The following is a 24,473-nucleotide window of genomic DNA, read 5'->3' on the forward strand; positions in this document are numbered from 1 at the left end:
TTGTTGATTCTTCATTTCATATTCAGGGAGGGTTCCATTATTTCTGTGAGCAGAGTGGAGCTTTTCTGATCCTTAAATTAGAGTTGGAGGAGATCATTGCTGAAAATCCTTTATAAACTACAGTTCAGTCAGAATCATTTATCTCTGAAGTGAGGAGAAGCCCAGCAAGTAGGAATATCTGAGGGTGAGACATGGGCATTTCGTTTTTGTCACCTCATTTTTAAAGCTTCCAGATGATTCCAGGGTGCCCTCGAGGAATGCCTTAATGGTTCTGCCTTTTTTCTTTGACTTACGCAAATCATGAATGGAATGGTTGGTTACATGCAACTGAGCCCCCATATTTGACCTCAAATGACATCTGAATGATATTCTTTGACTTGAGACCTCAGAAATAAGTGGTTTAATTAAGGAGCAAAACTGTATTATGGCTGAACTACACAGATTGACTGTTAACCGAGGCGCATAGTAACTGACAACTAGTAAACTCATATAAAGTTGAATCTCATATAATCAAGACTTCCTTCTTGCTCTGTGGGTTAGTTCTTTGCATTTACTTATGGCCTTTTGATACCAATACTGATACTGATTTCTGAGCATACACTGTCTGCAGGGGTCCCTTGGATGCCCTCGCATTTAAGGCAAGTCCAGCTTGTGACTTAAAGGCATTCTGACTCTGTGCAGCTCAAGTTCCTTTACTGGTCATCCATCGCCTTTACGTTTGCAAAATCAGCCATGCTATGAACTTGACTCTATTTTATTGTTTGTACTGTATTATTGCCATGGCATTAGTCTGCTGAACTCAGCGGTCATTGTACTCGTGCTCCTCTGAATTCTTTTTTCTCATTCTTCGCTGGGTTCTTTTTATTTTCATCACTAACCCCAAAGAATATGTTTTCGTGTTAAGATTCTCCGGGTCTCAATCTCTGCCTTGGTCTCGTGGCCTTAGAATGGGCAAGCTCCTCTTATTTTTATGATCCCCTTGTTTCATTGGCCACTGCTTTCTGAGGGCCAGATTTGGCCTTGACCCGTCACATTTCTTTTGTCTGTCCTGCGTCTAGGACAAGTGATTTCTGGGCTCCTGACTCCTAGATTCCGGTTTTCCCTCTGATTCCCAGGAGGCAGGCAGCCAGTTGTAATAGCTCATGGTGCTGGAAGTACAGCTTGCAAGGCCCTTTCAGTGACCACTGACAACCGTCCATCTGCCCCGCTGTGGTCATTATATTATTAAAAATTTACATGGACGTGGAGTCAGTGAGTTCTAAATGTTGAGGCATAGATTCAGGGCTGTAATACAGAATTCACAAATTATGGCATCTATTATAAGATAGCATTTCGCATAAACTAAGGGGAGGAAATTCTTAAAACAAAAATGAATTTGCCCAAAAAGAAGTATTTCTAAAACACCTTTTCATTGCTCATTGTAAATCAGATAACAACAAAGTATTAAAAGAAAAATGGACTACTCCTGTCATCTTATTACCTAGGGAAAACTGAGTAACATTTTGCTGTATGTTCATCCATACTTTTTTTCATGTATGAGTACAGAATTAACATTTTTTCTTTTGGAAAAAACTGTGGATTGACCCTGCATGCTGATTTCTTTCTTTATTATTAAAATATTTCCATGTCAGTATATAAGGATCAACATCCTGTTTTTAATGGCTGCATAGTACTTGTTCAATCAGTGAAAGTAATTTATTGAACCAGTCTTCTGTTAATGAACAACTAACTGTATTTCCATTTGTTCACTTTCCTTATAACTTTGCAGTGTTTTCATAGCTAAATCCCTGTGCCAGGGTTTGGCAGTTTTCTTAGAGTAAATTCCTAGAAGTGACGGGATTGAAGGTGTGCATATTTTAAATCAATATATATTTATATATTTCCCTCCAGAAAGCTGACATTTTTATCATCAATGTAGATGAGTGAAGAAACTGAAATCCTAATGTTCTAGGCAAAAAGTTGCCTTGAGTGGAAGGAAAAAAGCACTGGCTTCTACCTATACCAGACACAGTGTCCACGTTGATTTTGCCCCAAATATAAATTGCATCAAAATCTTCCTGTCCTTCTGTCATAGTGTTAGTCCAGACCCGCTCTGAGATCAGCCTCGCTGACCCTCTCTCCACCTCTCCAAGAGGTGAGGTGTTCAGCGCAGGGTCTGGCTGACGTCGGCCATCTCTAATCCACTAGTCAGAAGCAGTTGCTCTTTCTAAGTTCTTGTAGCATCGTTGCCTTTCGTTTCAATCTTACCTGTGTTTCAGTTTGCTTTTTATTAGTTACTTGCACGTGTCTGTCTTCTATTCTATATCACGAATCTTTAAAGAGTAGGCTTTGTGTTTTACATCCCTGTAGCTACCCTTTTGAAGGTAGATTTGCAGTGAGCAACTTGGAATTACTTGTCTTGAGGAAGACACTTTGAGAGAAATGTTTCCAGGTAAATATTAGGTTGAGCCTTAAGAAATGGTTAATATATGACTTCTTGATTCCCTCAAATGTCAGTTTCATAAGGTTCAACCTATACTTTTGACGTCCACAGAATTTGGTCTTAAGCGATCATTTAATTGTCACTTTCACTCCATAGACCTCCTTGTTTACAACCAATTTGTGCTGTTAAAATTATTTTAGAATCATTCCCTAATAAAGATTTCTATATGTCCCTCCCTAACTTTCTTATAAAGATTATTGTGTAAATTAAATGTTGTGTTCATGAGTACTTTTCACTTAATACATAACATTAGCAACTCTTAAAGCTCTATAGCTTTGACAGTTAAACAACCACTTGGTATGTCTGAACTGCACTTAATATATAACATTTTTAAAATTTGAGGTATTTTTGTTTTTGCAGAGTATACAACAGTTTTCCACTGCATTGCAATGTTCATTACTTTTCTAGTACACTTCATGTATGTTGGTGCCAGTCTCCTCCCATCCTCTACCACACTTTTTAAGCCTGTTAAGTCTTTGTGCAATAGTTCTTCCGTATTTTTGATAAATGGTTTATTAAATGTGATTCGTGGGCAAAGTAATAGAGCGGTTAATTTCTCAAGAGTTTTCTGTCTTTGACCTTCAAAAAAAAAACCTATAAAAGTTAACTTTCCTAGTCACCCACAAATTATGCAGTATATAATAGTACATATAGGGAAGTAATCATGTTTGAGCATGTATTTATGTATCATTACCTTTTTGTAGTGTCCTTACTGAATTTTATTCCAATTTTTAACACAGCTTCTGTGCTTAGTAATTTTTAATCCTTAATTACCTGGAGAACTGTATCTCTTCATTCAACAAATTGTGGGGGCAAAAGGGGTTCTTTTGAATCATTAAAATATTTGGTGAAACACTTCCGTGGAACCATTTTTAGATTTGGGCATTGAGATGTCATTAGCCAGGGCTGGCACTTGCACGTTTTGAGGTAGATGTTCATTCCATTTTTCCAAGGTCTGCTAGTGACAGCTGCCCTTGAAGCCTGTTCCATTGAAAGGTACTCACAGATTTTCTTTTTTCAAGTTGTTTTGAGAATCCCAAGGAAGAATTTCCAGGGACTTTGTCTATTTGGAAATGTATATTTCAAGGAAATGTTTTTAAGGAGATAAATCTTGGAATTAAGATTTAGCAAAGAACGGAAAAGGTTTTACATTTACATTTTTATAGGTCTTGATGGTTTTCTGACCTGGCTCCATTTTCCCTAAATCCTTCTTGTTCCTGGGAGTTGCACAACTCTTTATAAAGTAAGAAAGTTGGGGTGTAGAGAGATGCTGCATGCCATTAATTGGTGTGGATTCTCTGTGAGTTTTATTTCCTGCTGAAATGTGAGGGTGCTGTAGTGATAATTGGGTGCACCGAGAGCCACTGGTTCAAAACTCTTTGCCAGAGAGTCTTATTTACAAGATAATTTGTTGGCAAGTTAATCTTCTGGGGTGAAAATATGTTTAATTAGTTTAAACATTGGTCATTGACCACTGGTGTTTATGATACTTGCATGAATCCGTAGCTTAAATAACCTTACTGAATGGGGATTTTATTTTGGGACAAGTAGAGACGTTCTTTCTTTTTTCCCATCTCTTTGCTCTTATGTTTATTAACTTTGCCAGTTAGAATCTCTAGAACTGTGGTTTTCAAAATGCGGTCTGAGGAGCCTGGGCTTCCCAGGGACCCTCTCAGGACATCATCACAAAAGCGATAGTGAGTAAAACGCTGGAGTCTTAGTATAAATGTAGGCAACAGCACCAGACTTCACTTGTCAGTGTATGCAGTGTGATCGACAAATATGGTGAATGCTTAAAAAAATTTATTACAGTAAAAGACACATTGCCATTAATCCTCCTCAAAATACTCCCATTCGTTTCGAACACACTTATCCCATCGTTCTTGCCACTTTCTGAAGCAGTTCTGGAAGTCCTCTTCTGTGAGTGTCTTTAGTTGCGCTGTGGTGGCTGCCCCGATGCCCTGAACCATTTTGACTTTGGGGAAGAGCCAGAAGTCGCACGGTGCCGGATCCGGTGAATGAGGTGGATGAGGACACACCGTAATGTTTTTATTGGACAGAAATTGCCTTATACCAGAGTGATGTGTGACATGGAACCTTTTCGTTGTGATCACAAAATACAGTGAATGCTGCTACTGAGTGCCATCCAGCGGAAAGGCGGGGACCTTCAATGTGAGAAGCGGCACTTCGAACCTTAGTAACAGTGTGTGACAAGTTTCAACTTGTCCGGTATAGTCAATCGGGTGTGAGCTATGGTTGAGAGAAGGTGTGTTTTAAAATGTGTTGTAAATCATGGATCACGAACAATGCTTTAACATAAAATGGGCAAACGGTTTCATCATCCATCATGACAACACCCTGTGTCACACATAGCTTCTGGTATGAGGCAATTTCTGTCAAATAAAAGCATTATGGTGTGTCCTCATCCACCTTATTCACCGGATCTGGCACCGTGCAACTCCTGGCTCTTCCCCAAAATCAAAATGTTTCAGGAAAGTTCAGCTAAAGACAATCATGAAAGAGGCCTTCCAGAACTGCTTCAGAAGATGGCAAGAATGATGGAATAAGTGTATTCGAAGCAAGGGGGAGTATTTTGAGGGGGGTTAATGGAAATGTGTCTTTTACTGTAATTTTTGTATTTAAACATCACCACGTTTTCTTTTTCTTTATCACACCTCATATTCCTCGCTACCAGGCAATTGAAGTTTTTTTCTTTAATAGCCAATTTCAGTTCCGAATGTCCTTCAGAGTGATGATAGTACCAGAATAGTACTGGAATCTCTTTTTGGCACAGGGGCTTAGAAGTGAGCAAGTCTAACCTTTCACCCAGTACAAAGGTTGACCCACTGGTCATCCTGTATCTGTACTTCTAGTGATGGGAAGGTCAGTGCTTCGCAAAGCAGCCCATGTCACTTTTATATAGCTGGAGCTTGCAGAAATGTGTTTTTGTTTATACATGAAGGCTCCATTTCTCTGTTGTACCCTTTGATTCCAGTCTAATCCTTGGGTTCTAATCTAAATAAAACCTAAGTGTTTTTGCACAGTTACCCTGCAAATAGTTGAACTTAGCTGTTGGGTTTTCCCTAAGTCTTCTTTTATAGCCTGCACACCAGTAGTTTCAGTAATTAATAATAAGATCAAAAGTTGATTTAAATTTTGTCCAGGAGGAGTTTTCATTTTTTAAGTGTTAGTGTAAATTTTTTGGTTAGTACTATATCTTATTAGCAAATAATTAGAACAATCTAAGTTCAACATTTGTATTTATATATTTGAACTTGGCATTTTTGAAATCCATACAATATTTAGTTTCTTCTATTAGATGAACTCTGGGTTCTTTACATCTAAGTATTAGTACTAACAGCATTTTTGGCACTACATGAAATAAGTAGAAAAACATCAGTATTGTAATTTAGCTTCATCATTAACAGTCACGACCCTGATAGTGAGCTGTGTTGGATACGAAAAGTGTCTCCAACTTGTATTAGAGATTCAAGAAAACTTAAGAGTTCCTCGAAGAAGAATGGAAGTAAGTAAGCAAGAGACCCGCTTAGGGAGGTACAAGTGATACCTCATTTATTTAACAACTATTTCCTGTGCCTGCTCCATGTTATGGACTTCATAGACTTGGGGAATATAGCTGTGTCCAAGATAGACAAACGTCCTTGCTCTTCTGAAGCTTATGTTCTCGTGATGAAAGGATATTTATAGATGCCGTAAATGCTGTGGAGAAGTAAAGGGGAGCGGCATAGAGTACCTGTGGCTGGGGGGCGGGCACTTTGGGTGATGAGGGTGTCAAGACGAGGAACATACAAAGAAAGAGACTCAAGCTTTGTACGCCCCCTGGGATATTGAGAACGGTGATATGAATGTGTATGTGAATTTTGTAGAGACAGAAAACCCATTGAGAACCTCTAATTTAGCACGTGAGAAAACGGAGGCATAAATTTAACACTGATAAATTTTAAAAATGTATCCAGGGTTGTATAACTCATTAGTGAATGAGCTGGGACTGGAATCCAGTTTTCCTAGTTCTCATTCACATTCATTTTAGTGTTTCTTTTCCATAGTTTTCAAGTGAATGTTTTCAATCCCCCAGTCTGTGCCTTGCCAAAAGTGTTTCATTGACAATGGTGGATTGGAAGAAAGAGCTGCTTTCAGACGAGGAGGGAGAAGCCTCTCAGAAGCATGCATGCACATGTCTTTTAGAATGAAATAGTTTAATTAAATGGCAATTGTGGCAGCAAGATACTTGCTTTTTGTAGACCATGTGTTTTTACACATTGAACATTATGCTGGATTATTTTTTGGGAAGCCTAAAAATTTTATTTTAATCTGTAGGTTATACTAAATGAGGAAAGTGACAACTTGACAAATGAAGTTGGCAACTTGGGTTGATTAGAATCGGTGATTGGTGGATGGACTGGTGATTTAGTAGAATCTCTTCTGAATCCTGTGGTGATTTGAACAGTCAGTGATGTTCATTAGTTGGTGACCTGTGAGTGTGTCTACTTGATGACCCATCCCACTGTCTGGCCCAGGCTCGCGGTTGTCTTCGGGCATAGTTCAGAATGAGTGGATTGAGGCCTTGCCAGCTTCCCTGAACCCATTACAATATGGAGCAGATGTTGGCCAGATAGTAAATAGTTTAGGCTTTGCGGGCTGTGGAGTCCCTGCTGTAATTTCAGATCTGCCTTTAGCACGAAGGCAACCAGAGACACTGTGTAATTGCCTGAGCTGGCTGTGTTCCTATAAAACTTCATTTACAAAACCAGGTACCCTGTTTCCTCGAAAATAAGACCTAGCCAGACATTCAGCTTTAATGTGTCTTTTGGAGCAAAAATTAATATAAGACCCAGTCTTATTTTACTATAAGACTAGGTATAATATGTAATACAATACAATACAATACAATACAATACAATACAATACAATACAATACAATAAATACAATACAATAAATACAATACAATAAATACAATACAATACAACCAGCTCTTACATTAATTTTTGCTCCAGAAGACACACTAGAGCTGATTGTCCAACTAGGTCTTATTTTGGGAAAAGCATGGTAGTGAGCCAGATTTGGCCCATTTGCTGACTCCTGATTTATAGTGATGAGGTCAGTTATATGGGACAAGTGAAGAAACAAGAAATATTTTTACCCCATCTTCATCTTTCTTTTTAAACTTAGGTAATTTGAAATTACAGTGAAATGAATGTGTCTAGTCAAACAGTATACAATTTGACCTTGACATACTAAAGTCAAACAAGATGTGTTTTGATATTTTCCTAAGTTACATTCTTGTTAGGTAGCTTTACCCTTTTTGAACAGAAGAAAGTCTTTTATTTCACAAGCTGTTATTTCAGAAGAGGGTACTCCAAGTTTCATACTGTAAACACTTGAGTTGGAATTTAAATAAGGCCAGAGGTGTTGAGATATATCCTTTTTAATCAGGCAAAACTGAGATTAAAATGTATGATTTGGGGAGTAATCAGAAGACTAATCAAAGTTTTGCTTTGTTTTGTTTTTTAAATCTTACCCATTCTTTATTTGGATAGATTGTTCACCCTCATTATCATAAGTTAATTGATGTAATACCAGGTCAAGAAATAGTATTTTAATGGAATGAAACACTGCTGCTGTTACCATTATCCTGCTGTTAGTACTGAAGCTTCTGCAAAAATATGGAAGCGTCTGTGAACTAATGAAGTGTGAGAAGAATTTAGTCTCCATGTTGATGAAAACTATATGAAAATGTGTTTGTATAAAGTCGTAAGGAGAAGTTGCCATAGACTTTTTCCTAGTTAGTGTTAATGCAAAGAGATCTTGGCCCCTATTTTTATTGTTTTCAGGAAATTTGTTTTATTATAAGGTTAGTTAAATATATAAACAAACATAATTTTCAGTAGGCATTTTTAAAATCCCTTGTGGGCTACAATATGAAATGAAAATAAAAATTTTATTTCTAAACCTTAAACTAATACTTAGTACATTCATAGCACTTTATCAGTATTCTTCAGAAAGAAAATCTATAGGAATAGTGGTTTTCTTTGGTTACCAGAATACACACTTAAAAATTGTTCTGCAGTTTTCATTTGATCCAAAATGAGCCACTGGAAGGGAGCCGTTCTTTAGTTCCTGCCTGCACCGCAGTCTTTCTTTGCTTGCACCCTCTTCACTTATGTCTCTTAGGAGACATGTCCCTTCTCCTTTGCAAGGTGTCCTCTGAGCTCCTCTCCCTGTCTTTGCTTTGTCACTGTTCCTTTTTCTTGCTCTTTTACATATTAGCTTCCATGTAATCTGAAAGTCATGGCATCACTCAAGAGGCCCAATTTTCAAATGTGTAAACCTTCTTTGCACTTTTTTTTTTGTTTTCTTTTGGTGAAGATTAAATATGTAACGATAAAACTGTAGACCAGCGTTGGGCATATAGCAGTTACACAATAAGTCATAACTGCCATGTTGTTGTTTAAAATATCTTACATTTTATCCTCTTGATTGGTTCATTCCCCTTTACTAACTTGCTCGTGTTTTCTCTCCGCTAAAATACTTTGTTCAAACTTATGTGCCCTTCAAGTCCTGGCACTTTCTCTTTGCCTTCATTGCTGTCCAATCTCTATCATGGAAACCTTTGCAGTCCAGCTTCTGGCTCCATTTTGCTATGACCATGCAGCCACCGTACTGTGGCTTTGCCTTCATCTCCATCCTCTACCCTGTCACTGTGGGGGCTGCCCCTTTTCCTAGTTTCTGTGGCAGGGCAGCCTGATTTTCCTTGTACTGTTTGTGCCTTTCCTATTTGCTTCTCTGACTTTGAGTCCTCCTGTCAGGCCCCAAATGTTTGTGTTTCCCCAAGGTTCTGTTGTTGGTCTCTTCTTGTCACCCTACCCCTTCCTGCAATGGTCTCCTCCTGGGGCTTCAGATAGCCCTTCCATGTGCATTCTAACCCACCCTGTTTAAGCTTAAGGGTTACACCTTGAGAAGTACACCTAGAGGAGTTGTGGGCAGCTCAGGCTCAGCATGTGCTAAGCCAAACTCATCTTTTGTTGTCCTCGACCAGCTTCTTCAGATTTCCCTTCAGCTGTTAATAACAGTACCATTCCCTTGGCCGCCTGTTTGGTGCCCTTGTGTGCCACGCCTCTGCCTCATTCTCCACAGACATTAGTTGCATTTTGCCAGGTTTACCCTTGTAAAGCATCTTCCAAACTTTCTTTTATGTGTACATATGTAAAGAGGTATCTGGAAAGAAATTCACCAAAATGTTGAAAGTCCTTTGTCTCTGGATGATGGGATTTTATGTTTTTGAATTTTGTTTTATGTAACAGGAATTTATTATTTCTCTACTTATACCCCACCTGTGATCTCCCGTCTCAGCCCTCCCTGGTCCTGAGCTTCATCCGGTGGGACTCCTAGCCGTTTCCTCAGTTCACTCACCCTTTCTTGCCTTTGCTCCTTAACTCAGTGCCTGGTTCACTTTTCTTTGCATCTCCCATTGTCATTTTTCAGGGCTTCTCTCAAGGAAGCTTTCATTAATGAAACCAGCTGAGTGTGCTTTCCCCTTTCATGAGCGCTCTGATCTCAGTCACCATCTGTGTTCTGCCTTCTGGTCTTCTTACAGGGGATTTTGTGTTCATTCTGTTATTAGATTGTAAGCTCCCTGAGGGCAGAAATTGGGTCTTACTCATCCCCTCCCCCTTTGGTTACCATCTCCCAGTTTTTGTTTGGGGGATAACCCCTTTTCCTACTGGCTTTGATTTTGGTGGGATGGTCAAAGTGTCCTACGAAGCGGATGCTCTTTCTCTGGAGTTTGAATTTTGAGTCATGGGATTCATGGACTGACAGTGATTGGCGCTGACACATCCTGGCCAAGGAGCTCGAAGAAGCCACTCCTTAGTTCCTGCTTCCCAGATCCCTGGAGCTGCTCTGGTCCCTGAACTCTCTGCAGCCTGGTCTTCAGATTTTCCTTCATATCTGTGAGCTATCTCATATCCTTACAATCAATGTCCATTTCTCTCTCTGTCTCTCCTCTCTCCTTCTCTCTCTTTTTAATTTTAAAATAGCCAAAGACAGTTTCTGTTGCTTTTACTCAAAGATTTCTACCAGTAGAGCTGTAATGATTAGAACTGACCAGACTTAATCATTCTAGTTCTTACATTGATTCTAATGTGTCTTTTTCCTTCTTTTTAAAAACGAAAACAAAAAAACAGCCAGAGACCGCTGCTGCTTTGAAACGGACGATCGAAGCCCTGATGGACAGAGGGGCGGTCGTGAGGAACTTGGAAAACCTGGGTGAACGAGCGCTTCCTTACAAGATGTCCGCGCACAGTCAGCGGCACAACAGAGGAGGGTACGTTTCTTATCACATGAAAAATGTCTTTGATCCGCTCATAAAGAATACTGTTTAATTCATCTTAGAAAGTATTACAATTTCACAGTCAGATCCCTGTTGGGCTGGGTGGTGTCCAGGTACATGCCCTAGCAATGGCGGAGCTGCACCTGGGAGGCGGTTATGCTGGCCCGTAACAAGCTGGAGTCAGTACAAGACCAGGTCACTCTAGGAGCAACAGGTTTATACGCTTTTGATCGTTGGAAACTTTTTTTGTCTAAGCATTGTTTTTCCCGGCATTTCTTTAAAATGCCTTGAGGACACCTCAGTGAGCAATGTGTTGTTCACATACTCAGTGCAGCCTTTGCAGATATGTTGGTTGCAGACAACAAGCAAACTGTGCTTCTTAGGACTAATGTATATAACCGGAGCCTAGCCCACAATAGGAAAATGCCTCTCCCTACTCAACCAATAATCACAATTTTCTGTAATGGAATTTTTTCTCTCATACTATATATAGCAACTTCCTCAAACATATGTCAAGTATTTGATTCTGTTGTAATAACTGTCTTTTGTACAGATTCTTTGACACCAATTTGTTGAATTGATACAAAGCTCCTCTAAGCCCTGGTGGTGTCTTTTGTATGCCCATGGTTTCTGGTTTGGAGGAAGAATCATCTCATAGTGTTGGGTTTCTTGGCAGTAGGCGTAGAGAAGATGGGAGTCAGTTTTTAGCATAGTGGAAAGAGTCCAGGAGTGGAATACTCTATTCCCCCTCTGGTACACACCAGCTGTGTGGCCTCGAGCAAGTAAGTCATTTAGCTTCTCTGGTTCCTGCTTCCTTGGATACTGAACACAGGTGGTGGTTTTCCCGTCTACTGTCACGGCGATCAGACGAGAGAATCTCTGCAGTCAGTCCTGGGTGCTGCTTTTATCACAGGGAGCCAGCGGGCTTGTGCAGGTGCAGTACCTGTGACAGGCCCAGGTGGAGCCTCACAGCAAGGCTTTCTTACGGCGTTTAAACCTTCTGCCAAGATGTGGCACATACTGCAAATTTCATCTTTTGATTGCTTCACCTTGTTTTGTGCTAATGTTCAGCTTCTTGAGAACACCTCTGAAAGAGAGTGCCTGAAGCGTTGCTAGGCAACATGAAATGCACAGTGGCTATTCCTCTTCCGCAATCATAGTAACAGTGAAGGATGAAGATTGTGTGGATAACAAACATTAAAAAAAAACTTAACCACAAAGGGGTTTGGTTTTAACAGCAGGGCTATGAATCCTTTTGTCATTGTGTTTAAAGAGGAGCATATAAAATTTGGCCAAGAATTATTGGCCAGGTTCTCTGATGGAAGGCGCTGAATCAGGGGAGAAGTCAGCTTGCTCACAGATGTGCTTTCAGGGGTGTACAGTGGGAGTCCTTTCTTCTGCCATTTTTCCAAGTAGGGGATCTGACTCGCTTGAGAGTTGGTATGACCAGCATTCTAGAATTTGCACTTTTCACAGGTGCCTGGGTAGTGCTGATGCTTCTGTCTGAGGACCACACTTTGAGAACCACCATACTGACTCATTTAGTTTCTGGGCCTCTGTGTACTACTGGGTTTGGGTGGTGCTGGTTCTCTTTTATGAAGGGAACAAATTCAGATGCTGGAAAAACTCACCTGGAACTAAGCCAGAGCTGCTGACAACACCAGCTTTACATTCCGGGTTCCTGACAGGGTGCCTGTGCCCACCGCCGATTGGGTTGCAATCACTTATTCCATTGATATTCAAGGACTTTTTTTCTGTTCTCCTTTACAGCGACACTCTTAAGGTGTATTGTATATGTGTGTGACGTAGAGACAGAAGGGTGGTGACCAGCGCCAGTGGGGAAGTCCCTGTGTTGAGCTTGTTTTTCATGGACAAATGAATGTCTTGTGTTTATCAGTTTAAGGTAATGTTTTCCAAAGTGTGGTTCTGAAACACTAGGTATACAGGTATGCTCCACCAAAATATGGGGAGTGAGGGGTAATCAGTGAATTGTGGGAAGCCTTGTGTGATCTAGTCCCTTCTAGAGTCACAGCACATTAGCAACATGGTGAGAAGCCCTTCAGTCAGATGCCTTCGTTAATCAGTTGTATTTCACCATGTTACCTTTTATTTCTTTACATTCATTAGTATTCTTCACAGTGACTTTTGGTAAATGAGGAGGAGATGAGGCTAGTGTAGTTTGGAATTACCTGGATGAAGGTTTGCATTTACTTCCATGTCAGGTGTCTGTGGTGTGGGGCTTAAGTCAGTCTGATGTTTTCTTGGCTTCATCCAGTCCTCCCGTGGTCACTCATCTCAGTGACATTTGTCCCAGGCGTTTTGTTCATTTGGCAAGTTCTTTACGTGCACGACACATAGCCACAGAGGAGTTGCGGATGTATATGAAGCAGATTATGTGCCAGGGTGTGTGGGGTGCTGAGATGGTTCGCTTCTATGAAATGATTAAGAAGAAATAGAGTAGACTTGTCTATTTCATGTTTGTTAGCATTCAAAAGTTGTTAGCTCTTTCTGAACAGCCCTGGAGGCCGTGACTCGTTACCTGTACTTTTGGTGCGGCCCTGATTTGAATCCTGAGGCTGGTGTGCGAGAGCCAGTTTTTCAGCTGGCTGATGAGTGAGCCGAGCTGCCCTCTGAGAACCCACATCGCATTGTGGTGCTGCCTGTATTCTATGTTGCCTTTAGGCTTATGGGAAGAATGTCCTAGTGATATTCCAGGTCTCAGGATGGTTCTTGTGATTGTTGTGGTTGCTAATCCCAAGGAGTTTCCAGCTGAATGAGGGACTTGCCTGCCTATGGCTAACCGAGGTACCAGCCAAGGGGGGGAAGGGCAGGGGCCCCGGCGCACAGCAAGCCTCACCTGGCCCAGCCTGACAAGCAGGCGTCTCTGTTGCCATTACGTCTGTCAAGTTGAGTGATTACCTCTACCGTTTTCCCATTCTCACCTCCTTCCCCCAAAGCCATACCTCCGCTCCCCACATGCCTAGTAGTCCTGAGAGAAACGAGGGGAAAAGTGCTTAGGTAGGAGAAATCCTACTTTAGGGTGAATGGAGTCGAAGGAAGAAGACGCGGTACCTTGAAAGTGGTGTCTGTTGTTTATTATTATATTGTCTACTTACGTAGTTCACGCCAAAAAAACACACAAACCAGAAACGTTATAGTACAAACATTACAGTCCAAATATTAATTTGGTCAGTCCCCACTTCAGAAACGGGTTCCATGCCAGAAACTTGTCTGTAGGTCTGTTGTCTGTGACTGGGAACCTGTTTTCCCTTTGGAACAACTCGATGCTTAAGTTCTTAGGCTGCTCCAGAGACTTATTTCGCTCATCATCTCTGAGGCAGAATTGGGCGAGTCACTTATGTATGGCTGCGCGCCCTTTTCAGACTTTAAAAATGCTGCTCTGCGTTCCACCTGGCAACGGAGAGGAGCCTGGCTCAGGTCACCTGTGTCAGGGCTGGGGACAGTATCAGACCCCTGGAATTGATGACTGTTTTTCCAGGGGAAGTCACTTCCCGTGTCACTGTCCCCCCAGGGGATCGGAACTTAGGACCAGGAGGAGCTGACCAGATGCGCCTGTGCTGTGTGGGCCCAGTTGGGGTGGGTGGGAAGTGGGTCTTCTGGACCAGCTTTCCAGATGGACGCTTCTGTCTGCCGTCTCCAGGCGTTGTCTGGAAACTACTGGAGCGTAACTCAGCGCTGGGGGCCTCGTAGGGCCTGGGAGTCATTCTTGGCTCTGGATTTGCTTTGGTCTCTTGGAAGCCCCTAGATTTTTTCTCCTTTGTCCCTTCACATGTCACCTTGATACCTTCATCCAATCTGGGAAAGGAAAGGTTGGTGTGGTGGAACATTCTTACTGTATTCCTCGGAGTCGTAAAGGGACGACGTCACATGCAGAAGGGAGCAGTGAGAGTAGACGCGCAGGGAGACGCTTGCTGAAGAGGCAGGTGTTGTACTGACCTGTAGCCGTCCCCCCTGCCAGAACCGCTGCAGCGTCTTTCTCGGAGCTGCACACACTCGCGTAGGGCTCTTTCCACTAGGTGGGGCTGGACCGAGCCTGCGTGCTGTTTGGTGCAGGAGGGGGAGCTGTGGAAGAAACCCGTCTGTATTTCAGTGTGGGGCGTGCGCTTGTTTGTAAAAGGCACCTCCGGTCTGCTCGGACTGTTTGTACCGGGTCTGACTTGACTGCAGTGAGATGGGGCGGCGGGCTTGGGACGCGTGTGCTGTGTCACCGGCGAAGGAGGTTTCTCCCGCCTGTTGTGTCCTCCTTTGTCCATTCTCATCCACTTTAAAATGTGCATAGGTGCTCCTAGCAAGGACCTGCTGGCCTACATATAAGATGCCCTTCTATTTACGGGTAAGCAGAATGATAAAAATAACTGGTTCTGTGGTGAAACAGTGGAATTTTACTGACTCGTTCCCCAAATGTGTCTGCAGCTTACTCCAAGAGAGCTGGCACCCTCTCTAGAGGAGATTGATTCTCCTCTGTAGTTTTCCCGTTAGCTAACATTTCCATGTTCTCGTGCTTTGCTGCCAGCGTCGCGTCCAGCCAGCATCCTGACTCTGTCTGGTGTGTAGGTACTCCACAATGGACTTTCAGGGCAGGGCTGCAGCGGCCGGGGAGGTTTCTTTTTAGTGGCAGCGTCCCAAGATTTGTAAAGATTCTGCAGCAGCTTTAGTGGCTTTTAAAGTGTATGAGACCCAACGGATACAAAAAGGAATGGGACTTTTCTGTGCAGAGGGTGTCTTGGTTTTAAGATGAGTACTTCACTGCCTCAGTGAAGCCTGAATTCAGCAAGGTTTAACCGATAACAGTCTAGGAACTGGCATTCGAACGGATCTGTTTCCTAGCTTCAAAAAGGCTCCAAGATGCTGCATGGCTTCAAATCCCTCTCGTCCCCATCCCCCACCCCCACCCACTGTGAGCCACTGAGCGCTTCAGTGGAAATTTCCACTTGTCTGCTAAGGGGAAGGGGAGGCTAAGTGAGTGTGTGACTGAAAGAGACAACGAATTTAACTCAAATTCAAGCAAGCGCTTTCTGTGGAAAACTGGTAAATACAGGAATAAGACAAGTGAAATACAACCTTTGCATTTAGGAGCACTGGAAGAAAACATATTTCCTCCCCCAACAACTCCCGGGTGGGGAGCTTGAAGGGGGTGGGGGCTGGCAGTCCCGGGCTGTCTGCAGAGCTTGTGTCAGAAGCTGACTGAGTGGGGAGGGGGAGCGGAAAGGACCCTGAGAGCTGCTGACTCCCTCGTGACACGGGGGAACCGCTGCTGTGAGTGGAGCGACCTTGGTGGCATCCTTTTATGTCCTGGGGAGGCCATTTCTCCGGGTCTTCTCAGATCTCTGGGCTTTCAGTCATGGTGGCGGAGAGTTTGGGATTGTGAGAGTGTCTGAAGAACTAGAAAAGAGGGTAATTAACAGCTTGAAGACGACGTGGGCAGGTTCTACCCGTGACATAGTTCACTGTTTCTCCAGCTGTTGAACATGGGAACGTGTGCTAGAAAGGCATCACCGCAGTGAAGCTTCTGTTGTCCTTTCTCTCCTTGCCTCGGGCACCAGTCATCTCCTTACTTGCACTTCTGCAGAGCTGGTGCTGCATAAAAGTGAAGTGATTTTCTTTAGAAAAGAGAGGTGCTTGGGTAAATCTAATTCCTACGTCATAGATGAAGGGATTCCGTAATGAAAAGCACACGGGGGAAACACACCTGCGCGTGTACACACTGCTGGGCCTTGTGTTGGCGCAGTGGTCATGCTGCCACGGCCCGCCGCCTGCTGTACAGAACCAGCTGAGCACATGGCGGAAGGTGCTGGCATCCATAGCTCCATTTTGGAGCACTGAGCTGGGCATTTCCAAAAATGATCTGTCCATTGATTGATCCCTCATCGATTGTAGTCTAAAGTAGAGAATAGAAAACTGGCCATTTGGAGAACTTGATTATCTTTCTTCTCATCGGGATGTCAGCTTTTGGGTATATGTCAGCAGTTGCAGTTAGAGTCATAATTCTAAACATTTCCCTTGAGGAAGGAGCTTACTGTGAGGATGGAGAAAAGGAGGAGTGCACGTGTGTTACGACCTTTGGTCTTGTGTCGTGATTCTGCCCAGCTTGGTGAGGGGAAGCAGCAGACATTGATATTTCACTGCGGTTATCGTTTCCTCTGGATCCTTCCCCATCTTAGGAGAAGGAAGGCAGGGTGAAAGGGCCCTCAGATTCCTCGGGAGGCACTGAGCCCCTTTTGTGGCCCCTTCCCTTGAACAGCAACCAGCTCATCAGAGTTTCAGAATGGTTTCTCCATGGCAGCCTTCAGCAGGATGTAGGGAGTGGGTATCAAGGAGGTTTCAGGGTCCGTTTTTCACCCTGACTCCCACGTTTACAGGTCTGCGAAGGGTCTGTGCTGTTGTGGGGAAGGGCTCCTTGCAGGCCTCCGAAGCTGCTCACACCCACAACTGCACGTGGGTTGTTTTCAGGCCTCACTTTCTTCATGGGTGAAAATGGAAATGCAAGGCTGCACTCACTGCTCTCTCGTGTCTATAAAAAGTCCCAGCATCGCTGCTCGGGTCCTCTAGTTAGAAAAGCCCCGCAGCCCGGGCTTGGGTTCCGTGACCGCCACGGCATTTCCAGTCTTCTGCAGAGCGGGGCGCTTGGGGAGGGTGTCTGCCTGCACAGCAGCCCTGTGCTTTCTCTGCCCAGCGTCTCCATGTTCCAGGGGGCCAAGGCCACGTGCGCCTCCTGCCGTTTGCCCACAGTAGGTGTTCCCTGACCAGTTACGCTTCCCCGAGATAAATAGGTGAGAAGAAAGAATGTATAGTGGCAGCAACTAGGGAGTGGTCATGGTCCTTTCTGTGTGGGAAGGCCATGGCGGACTGTTGGCCTGTGTGCTTGGACCGCCAAGGCGGGTGGAAGTTGACTTTGTTCTGGACTTCAGCGTGGTTCTCCCGTGGTAGGAAAGACATCTTGGTTCCCTGGGAGGGAAACGGGGAGGTAGGAAGGTCAGCTGTCAACTGGGAGTGTGAACACAGTAAGCTCTGCCCATCTCTGAGCCACTTCTCCCGTCTGTGTTTTGGGGGTGGTTCCTTTTTGTGGAAATTTCCATGGTGTAATAAGGAGCGTGGGAGTAGAAGCAGTCTTTGCCCACATGAGCCCCAGTCACAGATCAGCAGGGTGATAAGCATGAAATGACTGTCACAGCTGTGGTTGTGGGCACAGACTCATTTGCATTTTGGCCATTGCTCTATTTGGGCTTAGAGGAGTGTTGTGACTGCTGGAGGGAAGGCGGCGGAGTAGATAAAAGAGAGTAAAAGCTAGAGGGACTTGGGGTGTAGCAGGAGCCTCCAGAAGCCAAGCTTAGGATTTCCAGGCCTTTTTCTAGGACTTCTCTTTATCTTTGAGAAACCTCCAGAGTGCTGGCTGCTTGGTAGCTGGTAGCAAGAGATGTGGTTGACAGAGTCGGGAGCCGTGGGGTCTGGGGTCGGGCGCCTCGCGCTTTGTGACCTGGAGCAGACCGGTTCCCTCCTCGCTGCATAAGGGGCGGACTGTGTTGGCGTCACGGTCCTGCCAGCATTTCTTCTTTTCAATTAAAGTGTATTGGGGTGACAGTTGTGAGTCAAGTTACATAGATTTCAGGTGTACAGTTCTGTACTATGTCACGTATAAATCCCATTGTGTGCTCACCACCCAGAGTCAGTTCTCCTGCCACCACCATATATTTAATCCTGCCCCATTTCCATTCTAGGATTCTGTAACCCATGGGGCCCAGCGTCATCTGTAGCTTCTTATGCCCTGGAGTCAAAAGACCTGCTCTGTTGGGGTCCTGGCTGTGGCCACTGAGGAGCTGAGTGACCCTGAGCTCATGACGTAACCGTGACAGAATTCAGAGGCAATATGGAGGAAACACTTTGAAAACTACTATTGTGGTTGTTGCCGGGGAGAAGGCTGCCGGACCCACACCAACACCCAGCACCACTTCCTCTTGGGTTTCCTGAATTGCTACATGGAGTGGAGCTTCCGCTTCTTACATGCCATTTTGAAATCAACAGCTTTATAGAAATATAATTGACACACAAACTGCACGTATTAAAGTGTACATTTAATAAAGTTTTTTCACACACACACACACACACACACACACACACACACACACCACGAAATCACCATAATCAAGGAAGGAGCTGGTTACCCTCGAGGTTTCCTCCTGCCTCTTGGGATTCTTCCCTCCACTTTCCCCAGTCTCTAGCAACCACTGATCTGCTTTCTTTCACTATAGGTTCGTTTATATTTTCTAGAATCTCAGACACTATGTACTCTTCGTAGTTTCTTTTACTCTGTAAAATTATTATGAGATTTATCAATAGTATGTATCAGTGTTTCTCTTTATTGCTTAGTATACCAGCTTGCTTATCAGTTTCTGTGTTGATAGATATTTATGTTTCCAGTTTGGAGTCGTTAGAAGTAAAGCTGTTGGGAACATTCAAGAACAAGTTGTCCTATGGACACATGCTTTCGTTCTCTCAGGGGCGATCCCTAGGAGTGGAATGGCTTGATCACAATGGCAGGAGTGTGTTTGATTTTAAAATGCCCGACTGCTTTCCAAAGTGGCTGTAGCATGTTGCATTCCCACCAGTACCGTAGGAGAGCCAGTGAGTTCTCTCCATTCTCACCCACACTGGGCAGGTTAGGCGTGTTAATTTAACCATTCTAATAGGTATCTTTTTGTGGTTTTAATCTGCATTTCTCTCATGACTAGTGGTAGTAAGCATCTTTTCATGTTCTCCTTCACCATTCTATATCTTGGGTGAAATGCTTGTTCAAATCTTATACCCATTCTTTTTTTAATTGGTTTTCTTTAAATTAAAATTTGAGAGTTTTTATATTCTAGAAACAAGTCCTTTATCAGACATGTGATTTACAGATCCTGGTTTGTGGCTTGTCTTTTGATTATATCTTAACAGTATCTTTCAAAGATCAGTGTTTCATTTTGATGAAGTGTAGTGTATGAATTTTTTCTTTTGTGTGTTGTTCTTTTGGTGTCATGTCTAAGGAATCTGCTTAACCCAACATCACAGAAGGTTTCTCTTGTGTTTCTTCTAGTTTTATAGCCTTGTGTTTTATGTTTAGATGCGTGTTCCATTTTGAATTAACTTTGGTATATGGTACAAGTGTGGCTCATAGTTTATTTTTTTGCATGTGGATGCGGAATTTTTCCAGCACCATTTGTTCAGAGGATTGTCCTGTCTCCACTGTACTGCCTTTGCAGCTCCATCTAAAACCAGTTGTGCTTATATGTATGCGTCTGTGAGGTTGCGGCAAAAGCAATTGTGGTGTTTGCAATTATTTTTAACCTTTTAAACTGCAGTTACATTCGCACCAACCTAATATTTATGGACTCTTCCTTCTATCCTATTGATCTTTATATGAACAATATTATATCTTTATATGGACACCATGCTGTCTTGATTACCAGCTTTATAAAAAGTCTTGAAATCAGGTAGTGTTAGTTCTTCCAGCCATATTCTTTATTATTTTGTCTGCTCAGGTCCTTTGAATTTCCATGTGAGCTTTAGAATCAGTTTGTCAATTTCTAACACAAAAGTGTGCTGTGATTTTGATTGGGATTCTTTGAATCTGTAAATCAGTTTGGGAGAATTGACATCTAAATAAATTTGAATGTTCCTACCCATGAATAAGATATACCTCTCCGTTTGTACAGACTTCCTTCAATTTCATTTCAGCAGAAATGAAACTACAAAAACTCTGTAGTTTTTAGTGTACAGGTCTTGCACATCTTTTTTCAGATTTATCCCTCAGTGTTTCATATTTAATTTCAAGGTCTATTTGTTGCTAGTATGTAGAAATATAGTTGATTTTTTTGTATATTAATTATGTATCTTATAATATTGCTAAAGTCACTTACTAGTTGTAGTATCTTTTTTATAAATTTCTTCAGATTCTTTTATATACCCAATCATGACATCTGCAAATAAAGACTTGTTTCTTCCTTACCAGTCTGGATGCTGTTTATTTATTTATTTACTTATTTTTTCTTGCCGTATTGCACTGGCAAGAACCTCCACTAAAATGTTGAAATGGTGACGGCAGACATCCTTGTTTGTACCCAGTCTTAGGGGGAAAGCATTCAGACTTTCACCGGTTAGTGTGATGTTGGTTGTAGGTGTTTCAGAGATACTCTTCATAAGGCTGAAGAAGGCCCCTTCTGTCCCTAGTTTGCTGAGAGTTTTTATCAGGAATGGATATGGGATTTTGTTAAATGCCTTTTTTTTTTAATGTATCTTGGAATGATCACATGGCTTTCTTTTTAGTTTGTTAATATAGTGATTTACGTTAATTGATTTTCAAATGTTAAGCCTATCTTGTGCTTTTTGGGGTAAACGCTACTTGGTCATGATGTATTGTCCTTTTTATATATTATAGTAGTCATTTGCTAAAATTTTGTTTAGGATTTTTTTGTTATTTTCATGAGGATATTGATCTTTTTTTTTTTTTCCTTTCTTTTCCTGCGATATCTTGGGTCTTGGTATCAGGATAACATGGCGTCATAGAACAAGTTGAGAAGTGTTTTCCTATTATCTGAAACAGTTTGTATCAGAATTGGTATTTTTCTCCTTAAATGTTTGGTAGAACTCACCAGTGAAGCCATTTGGGTCTGTAGTTTTTGTGTGGAAATGGTTTTAATTACAAATATAATTGCTTTAATAGATACAGGGTTGTTCAGATTGTTTTTTCTTGAGTGAGGTTTGGTAGTTTGTATTTTTCAAGGAATTTCAACAAAGTTGTCCAACTTATTGCAAAAATTGTTTATGGTCTTCCCTTACCATCGTTTTAATATCTGTAAAATTTGTAGTCATTTTACCTCTCTCATTCCTGAATACTTTGTTTCTTACCTCTTTTTACTGATCAGTATTGACTAGAGGTATATCAATTCTATTTATCTTCTCAGTGAACTAGTATTTGGTTTCATTGATGTTCTTACTGTTTTCTGTTTCCTTGTTCAGGAATTTCTGCTCCGATCTCTCTCCCCCCCTCTCCCCCCCCCTTTCTTTCCCTCCCTCCTTCCTTCCCTTTTCCAGTTTTATAGGTGGGAGCTGAGATCATTGAGGGGAATTCTTTCCTTTTCTCTTACATGGGTGTTTTGTGCTATAAATTTCCTGCTAAGTGCTGCTTTAGTGGATCCCCCAAATTCTGATATGTTGTTTTCATTTTTATTCAATTCAGAGTACTTTGTAATTTCCCTTTTGATTTCTTCTTTGACCCATAGGTTATTTATACATATGTTTTGTTTCCAACTGTTTGGGGATTTTCCCAAGACTTTTATTTCTTTCTTACCTTCTTTTTATTAATTTCAGGTGTACAAAGCAATGTAATAGTTAGACATTTAAACCCCTCATAAAGTGATAACTCACCCCTCAAGTGACTACCCCTATGACATCTTACCATGTTCCCCCGAAAATAAGACCTAGCCGGACAATCAGCTCTAATGCGTCTTTTGGAGCAAAAATTAATATAAGACCTGGTCTTATTTTACTATAAGACCGTGTCTATAATAATATAATATAATATAAAATTATATAATATAATAATATAATTAATATAATATAATATGTACTTAATATAATATGTAATTAATATAATATAATATGTAATTAATATAATATGTATAGTATAATATGCATTAATTTTTGCTCTAAAGGCGCATTAGAGCTGATTGTCTGGCTAGGTCTTATTTTGGGGGAAACAGGGTACCAGTCGGGAGGTGGCTTCTTCTGCACGTCGTTAGGTGAAAGGCTTCAATTCAGCTTGATTTTAGGCAATTCTCAATACTGGTTTTGTAGATCAGTTGTGATTTTGGTGTGGTTGTGAGAGAAGGTAAGCACAGTGTTTACGTACTGCGCCATCTTGGTTGTCTCTCCCAGACTTGCTGTATGGCTCAGCTCTCTTTAGATTTATTGAGACTTGTTTTATGGCCCAGAATATGGTCAATCTTGGTAAAAGTTCTCTGTGCATTTGAGACCAGTGTGTACCCTGCTGTAGTTGGGTGGAGGGTTCTAGAAATGTTAGATCCAGATGGTTGATGGCGATAATTCACTTTTTCTGTGTTTTTGCTGATTTTCTGTGTACTAATTTTATTAATTACTTAGAGAAATGTTAAAAGTCTCCAACTGTAAATTGTGGATTTGTCTTTTTTTAGTTCTGTTAGTTTTTATTTACTGTATGTTTAAGCTCTGTTATCTGCTACATACACATTTAGGACTGTTACGTCCTCTTGATGAATCCATTGTTACATATTCTTTTTTTTTCTCCTGGTAATTTTCTTTGCTCTGAAGTCTACTTTGTCTCATATTACTATGGCCACTTGAGCTTTCTTTTGATTAGGTTTTGACATGATATATGTTTTTCTTTCCTTTTAATTATTGTTTACTTGAATGACTTTCCCATTAGGCTTGGCTAAGAGTGAATGGCCACTCAGGAAGCTTTCTGACGAGTTTTGAACCCTCTTTATAGGGAATTACAAAACATGCCATCCTTTTTCTCATAGCTTCCTTCCTTCCCTCATCTGCCCATTTTCAGTTCAATCTCTGGTGGTTTCTATGAGGATTCTACCTGTCATGTTAACGTCACCACTCTCCAGTGTTTGCTGTGGGGCTGCTGTATGTTACACTCTGTTCAGGGTGCTGGGAGTATAGCAACAAAGTCCTTCTTAAGGCAGTTATGTTTTAGTGGCGTGGGATAGACTGTAAACAAATATATACCACCATGTTTCCCCGAAAATAAGCCCTAACCTAGCACGATGTTGGAGGAGGACATCCCTCAACATAATCCCTAATGCGTCTTTTGGAGCAAAAGTGAACATAAGACCCGGTCTCATTTTCAGGGAAACACAGTATGTCAGTGGTGATCAAGTGCTACGGGGACAATAAAGCATTGGGTAAGGGACTTGGAGGAAGGAGGCTTCGTGGGGGGCAAGGAGGATGTTGCCTTAGGGGAAGTGGTCAATGAAAGCCTCTGTGACGATGTGACACTGGGCAGAGGCAGGTGGAAGGGAGGGGTGAGTAACTGGGAATGTGCTGGGGAGGAGAGTGTGGCTGGGACGAAGTGAGTGAGGTCCGAAGGTCACTGCGGGGTCGTCGGATTCTGACTACTGCGCTGAACGCCGCCGTGGAACAGCGCTGTGCTCCTCTGCGAACAGGAGCCGCGAGGAGGGCAGGTAGGGAGGAAGGACACGTCCTCCTTTGTACTGTTGTCTAGCCGAGCTGAAGATATTGTTGGGGTTTTTGTTTTTTGTGTTTTTTTAAGGAGGGCGCAGCTCCCAGTGGCCCGTGCGGGGATGGAACAGGCAACCCTGGTGTTATAAGCACCCCGCTCTAACCAACCGAGCCAAGCGGCCGCCCCGAAAGTGTTGATCTTTTTGAGCTACAGGAAATGCCCGTCTGTAGTAGTCGGGTCTGAATAGATGAATGTTCAGTTCCTTCTCTCACCCGAGATTCAGAGCATTTCCTTTCCACCCCACCCCCACCCCCCAGTGCACATGGAAGTTCAGGACCCCAGACAGAAATCAGAGGAGAGAGACTCGGGGTATTATTGACTGATAGAGACAGGGACCCCACTGACCTCCCCCGCAGGA

At 42.3% G+C, this 24,473-nt stretch overlaps 1 protein-coding gene across 1 annotated transcript in view; it reads left to right on the forward strand.

Annotated features, from left to right (window-relative positions):
- The window catches only part of MRPS6 (mitochondrial ribosomal protein S6), a 67,847-nt gene that overhangs the window by 39,613 nt on the left and 3,761 nt on the right, over positions 1-24,473 (forward strand). Inside the window, exon 2 of the mRNA XM_081074496.1 lies at positions 10,688-10,827. Coding sequence (XP_080930622.1) covers positions 10,688-10,827 — 140 coding nt within the window. The remainder of the gene's footprint in view (positions 1-10,687; positions 10,828-24,473) is intronic.

Source organism: Rhinolophus hipposideros, assembly GCF_964194185.1.
Source record: "Rhinolophus hipposideros genome assembly, chromosome: 2".
Classification (NCBI taxonomy): Eukaryota; Metazoa; Chordata; class Mammalia; order Chiroptera; family Rhinolophidae; genus Rhinolophus; species Rhinolophus hipposideros.